Raw genomic sequence first — 6,874 nt, 5'->3', positions numbered from 1 at the left:
GTTGGACGTGAATGTACCCCCTCAGAAGAGCCCTTAACCTCATTTACGTAGTTACAGGCTAGCGCATGAAACGTTAGGTCTGAAGTTTTGGGTCTGTGTTAAAGTTCACAGACGAGCGCCGAGAGCCTGCGACTCTATACTTTTTTTATATATCTCTACGGAACGCACGGGCTTGGAACTGGCGCGCATGCGCCTTGGCTGGACCACGCGGGAAGTATACCTCCGTCCCTGCGCGCCTGAATGTTACGGAAGCGTAGGTTCCAGAACTAGCTTCCGCGCTCCTATTGGCTGTCGCGGCTTGGGAACCCTCGCCTCTGCGGAACCTAGGGATGGCAGGCGATTGGTCGAGGAGAGGAGGTAGGCGGAGACAGGTGAGCAGGAGGCGGGCTTTCATTGGCTGCGCTGAAGTTGGAAAGAAGGAAGCGGTCGCTAAGGTAAGTCAGTCTGGTTGCTGGGGAGGGGGAGAGGAGACCCCCCTAAGGGAGAGGCCCTTCCTCTTCCAATGGAGGGCTGATATGGGGCAGAGGCTTGGGAGAAGGAGGTCGATGGGGCAGAAGAAAGAGGAACCCAGCGCACCTGCGGCTCCCAGCCCTGTACACCTGAGATTTTATTATTTTTATTATTTTATAGATCAGTTAAATGTCAAATTACTTCTATTGCCGGGGTTGTATCCCAAGTAACTTACACTTAAGAGTAGACCCATTCAGTTGCGTCCAGTGCTTGTCCTACTCAAGAGCAGGCCCACTGCAGTTAATGAATGCAATGACATCCACCCATTGAAATGAATGAATCTTACCTTAGCCAAGTCCATTTATGGGTCTACTCTGCATAAGTCCATTTATGGGTCTACTCTGGGTAGGGCTAGCATTGGATACATGTGTGTGTGTGTGTGTGTGTGTGTGTGTGTATATCATTTGATATTTTTTTTTAAAAAAGTTTTTACAACAAAACTATTTTATATATCTTCTAGTTGCTGATGTTTCCGTTGTGAAATCACTTCAAGGAAGTGATCTGTAAATTAAATATATGGTTTTTAAAAAATGGACCTCGAGGCTGCCTTTCAAAACAGGAACATCCTGTCAAGGCAGCGTACGAAGTATTTAAACATATTAAGGTGCGTGTCGAGGGACGAATCATTCTCCTAAAATTGTGGGACAGAGTTGTTAAAACTGTTATCGGTCCAAACCAGGAATCCCATCCTAAAAATTAAAACCTAAGCACAACTGCAAAAACAGATGGGCAATTTAAAAATTTTAAAAATAGTAGTAATATTGGGTTGTATCCCATTATACTCAAGTATATGCACTGAAACTGATGTACCTAAGTTATGTCAACTTCAAAGGATCTACTCAACTGGTACCATCTAGCAGTTGGGGAATAGGAGGGAAAGTTTTTTTTTAAAAAAAGTATCAAAACCCAGACAGAGAAGGAGGTTGCATAGTTTTGTTTTTTAGTTTTGTTTGCTTACCAAGCAATACTGCTCGCATCTGTTCAGAAGTAAGCCCCATTAAGGTCAATGGGAGTAACACCCAGATTAGGATTTTTCAGTGAGTTGTATCCAACCTTAGTCCTGTTTAGAATAGAGCCACTGAAATGAATAGTGAAAGTTAGGTCCATTATTGTCTTATTTTTCTTATTGATAATTTTATTGTTTTACCTTTTTTGTAAATCATTTTGAGGGTTTTTGATTTTGTTTTTTTAGACAATCAAACAGTGTTAAAACCTCATAAAATAAATTAATAAGTAATTTCAGGGAGACTACCGTGAGTCAACCCAATATTTCTACACTGACTTTTAGGGCAAGCCTACCCAAGACAGTTCACGCTCATAATTAAAACAACAGCTACTTCAGTATACCGACAACCACAGCTTTCCATTTACAGGCAGTCTTGATACGTGCTACTGGCTGGCTAATGCCAGGGGGGGGGGGGAATAAAACGGAGACCGCAACAGGTTAAACATGTCAGGCACCTTGTAAAACCAGGTCAAAACAACACTTACCAAGGCATGTTTAAAAGCCTGTAATGAAAGGAGTCAAACGTGTATCGCTTGAGGGGCCCACAAACCGGGGCCCTCCCAGTGAAACACGTTCCGTCCCTCCATCCCACAAACCCGATTGATCTTGCTTATTATTTGCATACTACTTGATACTACTGGCCTGATCCAGCAGGGCTCTTCTTGCGTAACGATCTGGCCAGGGATAAGGCAGCTCCCGATGTTCCTGGCCTCATTTATGGTTTATCCACCAAGCAGCTGTTGACTCTTGCTGTCTGTTTCAGAGCTTCGCCATGGCCTACGGGGATGATGGACACAACCTGAGGGAAGTGCTGGCCACTTTCAAGTCCTGTCTTGACGAGAAGTCGGAAATCCTAATGGACCCTTACTTAGCAGGCTGGAAAGGGCTTATCAGGTAAGGCTGTCCACCTAGTTAGGGAACCGAGCTTAGATCTGGCTCCACATCGGGAGTTGGGAACCTGTGGCTGCTCAGATGCCTAAAGCGCCTCTGCCAGTTAGTGTAGACCACACTGACCTACGTGGGCCAACACGATGACTTATAAGGCACTTCCCTATTTTCCTTTGTTACTGACCAAGGCAAAAAGTGGGGTCCCTGGCCCCGCTCCTGCCACCTCTCTGCAAGTGTCCTCATGGCATGGCATTCAACGTTCCCTCTTCCACCCACAAGGAACAGGAAAAGTGAGTGGGAGACCATCAGCAGATAGTCCTTGTCCCAGAAGAGTTGCAGGGAAGGCTGGTTGCTTGTCACAAGCGAAACTGTTGAAGCCTGCCCTCTGACTGTAAACTGTTTCTTGTTGAGACCGGCCCGCATGGATCTAGGTGGAAACTTCTGTCATTCATTCTGTTGGGTTGCGCCTCTAAACCAAGGGTGGGGACCTTTTTTCAACTCCACGGCCGCATCTCTGCAGTGGGTAGGGCCAGAGGCAACATCGCTTCTAGTGCATATTTTGCCTTTCGGCAGCAGGCTAGTCTATACACGCCCTCTCTATCCTCCTTCCAGGCGTGCAAGAGCGTTAGCAGTGCTCAAGGGACACATTCCAGCTGGTTTATTAAGCGTAGGGCCAGTGAGGGGGTGTGGGCTGGGGAGAGGGCCAGACAGAGAGGCCAGGAGGGCTGCCTTCAAGGTTTTCCACCTTGAAGGCTCCTTGTAACCACAGGGTTCTGTTTTGGAAAGCAGGTTTCTGAACACCATGGGCACGATCTTCACCTTCGTTTCCAAAGACGCGGTGGCCAAAATCCAAATCATGGAGGAATTCCGAAGCGGCCCCCATAAGGAGAGCTACAGAACCCTTCAATCCATGGTGAGCTACGAGATGGCCAACAACCTGGTAGACATGAAGAAGAACACCGAACGCCCCGTATCGGGCTGCCGGACAATCCTGCGCCTCCACCGGGCCCTTCTATGGCTGCAGCTCTTCCTGGAGGGCTTGCGGACCGGTGGCACAGACTGCAGGACGTCGGTGGTCTGCACAGATTCATACAATGCCTCTCTGGCCAATTACCACCCTTGGATTATCCGCAAGGCGACCACCATTGCCTTCTGCACTCTGCCCAACCGGGAAGCTTTCTTTGAGAACATGAAGGTGGGCAGCAACGAGGAGGCAGTGGAGATGCTGGGAGAAGCTTTGCCCCACATCAAGAAGCTCTACGATACCACACAGGAACTTTACAGCCGGCACAAACTCCTGGACCTCCCGTAGCAGAGCGGATCCCCACAATCAAGTGGTTCTCTGAATGCCACAGACGAAAAAGCAAGCATCGATCTTACATCTCATGCTTATCCATTTCCAGGCCTGCTTGGCGCCAAGATCTAGCTCTGTGCTTCTCTGCTCTCTCCTATAAATCAGGTTTCTTATTGCTGGAATCATTTGAGCCTTCAAACCATCCCTATTCTGGGTTTAATCAGCCAGATATCCGGAGAAACAGAACTGGCCCCAGTTCCTCTTTGACTGCGGTGGGGAGCCTACAGCCTTTCAGATGTTCTTGGGCTCCAACTCCCAACCACTGGGCTGGGGCTCATGGGAGTCGGAGTCCAAGAACCTGCTTGAACTACAACTCCCATCATCCCTGATGGCTGGCCATGCTGGCTGGGGCTGATGGGATTTGGAGTCCCCCCCCCCCAAAAAAAACCCTGATCTAAGAAGAGGCATTCCCCACTCTCAGGAGTCAATGAATGCCTCTTCCAAATAGAGACCATCCTCCATCTCTCCTTTGCAGTAGGGAATGCTGCTCCTACAGTCGGGGTGAGGAACCTGTCAGCCTTCCAGATGTAGCTGGACTCCAGCTCCCATCATGCCTGACCATTTGGCTGTGCTAGCTGGGGGGAGCCCAGCAACATCTGGAGGGCCGAAGGCTTGCCACCATTTCATCACATAGTTTTTAAGGCTTCAGTCTTCCCCGATGTGTACGGGAGGTAAAACTGCATAAGCAATGAAAGTACTTAATCACAGGGGGACGGATGAGGGCCTGGAAGCAAGGGTCTCCCCAGCCTCTTGGCTCGCTTGTGCTGTGTGCCAATCAACCCTGGTTTTGTTTAATCGAGGTGCAACTGTATCCCCTCCACCCTTCAGATCGAATTAAGCTTTAAAGGGGAAAGGGGGACTTTTACAGTGGACTGGTGTATATACCTGTTTCAATGACCATGTGACAAGGGGAAGACTTTAGGGGCAAGATTGCTCAGGATTGCCATGATACATATGCCTGAAGGGAGAATCCCACCGGGGTTTTATTGAGCCCTCCCTTCCACACACAGGCGCAGGTGATGCGCCCACAAACCTGAAGCCCTTCAGGGCATCACATGCAGATCCCTACTAGCCTGTGACTCCCTCTACCCAGACTCCTCCCACTCTTGAGCATTAACAGCCTGTGGGGTTTGGGATGGAGGCAATGGGTGCAAAAACAGGGTCCTTTCATCAGTCACCAGCCAGGCATGTTGCTGTGCATTTAGTATACCCAGCTGAGGGGCAGCACTGTGGGTATGCAGGGACAAATAAGAATTCAAAGTGGGGAGGGAGCAGAATCTCCTTCCATACACACAGGGGAAGGCAAAGATACTGCACACTGCTACAATCCGGAAATCAACAATCTTTAGCATGCTGGAAGTGGGAACAATCTCCCTAGTAAGGGTAGGGGACCTGTGGACCCCCCCCCCAAAAAAAAAATGTCAGTGTCTTGTGCAAGCCACCTAGAAGTTTTGTTTTGTTTTGAGTGGTATATACACAACTTCTAAATAAGTGAATGAAACATATCTGGAGAACCACTGGATCCCCACCCCTGATGAAACCGAACTCCTGAACTATCTTCACACCTCTTCTTTCCCTGTCATTCTCTCTCATGACAAGACTGTTCACTTAGAAAAGCTTTTTGTTTTTTTTAAAGTCACTGTGAGTTTCGAACTTGCATAAGGCTGTTCACCACGCCTTTGGCTTGAAGACAATCATACCTGTGTTTTAAACGTGGCGTTATTATTTTGGGGCCGTGATACGCTGTTATGTTAAGATTCCTTTCATGTTACAAATCAATCATATCTGTGTTTTTAAAGTGGTATTATTATTATTTCTGGATCACGATATGCTGTTATGTTAAGATTCCTTTCTGGATACAAATGAGTCATGTATCTATGGTGCTCTCATGTTTCCTGCCTCGTATGATTTCTAAACTATCAATGCCTTTGTGGTGGTGGGGAGGTGTGGGGGCACAATGAAAGTATTTGCACTTATGGCACTGTTTACTCCATGCATGCACTGTGATTTGTCTATATAGATATAGATATGTATTTACCTCTTATATTGCTTGGGTTCAAATAATCATCTGTCCTGTGTATACATGGTGGTGTCCTCAATTTCAGTCCTGATGGCCGCATAGGAATTTTTTACGGTTCTGCCATGAACAAGGTGCTCGAATAATAATATTAATAATAATAATTTATTATTTATACCCCGCCCATCTGGCTGAGTCTCCCCAGCCACTCTGGGCGGCTTCCAATCAAGTGTTAAAAACAATACAGCATCAAATATTAAAAACTTCCCTAAACAGGGCTGCCTTCAGATGTCTTTTAAGGAGAAGATAGCTGCTTATTTCCTTCACATCTGAAGGGAGGGTGTTCCACAGCGTGGGCACCACTACCAAGAAGGCCCTCTGCCTGGTTCCCTGTAACCTCACTTCTCGCAATGAGGGAACCACCAGAAGGCCCTCAGCGCTGGATCTCAGTGTCCGGGCTGAACGATGGGGGTGGAAACACTTCTTCAGGTATACAGGAGCAAGGCCGTTTAGGGCTTTAAAAGTCAGCAGCAACACTTTGAATTGTGCTCGGAAACGTACTGGGAGCCAATGCAGATCTCTTATGCAGCAGAAGGCCCTTAATGAGACCCAAAAGCCTCCCCCTAAATCATAACCTCCCTGCACCCCATTAGCAAACAGTTGCTAATGGCAGCAGCACCATTAGGACCTTAATTCATGGCCCCACAGCCGGGGGAATAGCAGCAGGGGGACACAGACCACAGACAACAACCACAGACTTTCAGATGGTGGGGGAATGACAGTGTGGCAGGAAACAAACACAGTGTTATCACCTGACACATTTATATCAAAGCTGATGCCTGTTGCCATGACATGAGAGGGGGCCATAGATCAACGACAGAGCATCTGCCTTGCATGTGCAAATCCCTGGCATCTCCAGGTGGGGCTGGGAAGGACCCTCAGTCTGAAGCCCTGGAGAGCCACTGCCGGTCAGTGTAGACAATCCTGAGCCAGGTGAACCTGGGGTCTGACTCAGTATAAAGGCAGTTTCCTAAAGTGGGAGTGAAGGAGCAGTAAGCCTTGGCACAACACATTGCTCCCTCCCAGGAAAGGGTTGGGG

General features: G+C 48.0%; 2 protein-coding genes across 3 annotated transcripts in view; one reads left to right on the top strand and one right to left on the bottom strand.

The window, feature by feature from the left end:
• Positions 1-267: 267 nt before the first annotated feature.
• On the top strand, positions 268-5,840 carry CPTP (ceramide-1-phosphate transfer protein). 2 transcript variants are annotated; one of them, XM_081201703.1, is made up of 3 exons: positions 268-434; positions 2,280-2,410; positions 3,194-5,840. In XM_081201703.1, the coding sequence occupies exons 1-3, from the start codon at positions 330-332 to the stop codon at positions 3,714-3,716; spliced, it is 759 nt and encodes a 252-aa protein (XP_081057829.1). In that variant the 5' UTR covers positions 268-329; the 3' UTR covers positions 3,717-5,840. The 2 variants fall into 2 exon arrangements, with proteins under 2 accessions (XP_081057829.1, XP_081057830.1); XM_081201704.1 differs by lacking the exon at positions 268-434 and adding an exon at positions 441-593.
• Positions 4,671-6,874, bottom strand: part of DVL1 (dishevelled segment polarity protein 1) — a 127,653-nt gene continuing 125,449 nt past the window's right edge. The window contains exon 16 of the transcript XR_014009983.1: positions 4,671-6,805. The gene's annotated coding sequence lies outside the window, so the exon portion shown is untranslated. The remainder of the gene's footprint in view (positions 6,806-6,874) is intronic.

This window comes from Podarcis bocagei (genome assembly GCF_964188305.1).
Source record: "Podarcis bocagei genome assembly, chromosome: 7".
NCBI classification, from domain to species: Eukaryota; Metazoa; Chordata; class Lepidosauria; order Squamata; family Lacertidae; genus Podarcis; species Podarcis bocagei.
This window is presented reverse-complemented; position numbering and strand designations above follow the sequence as displayed.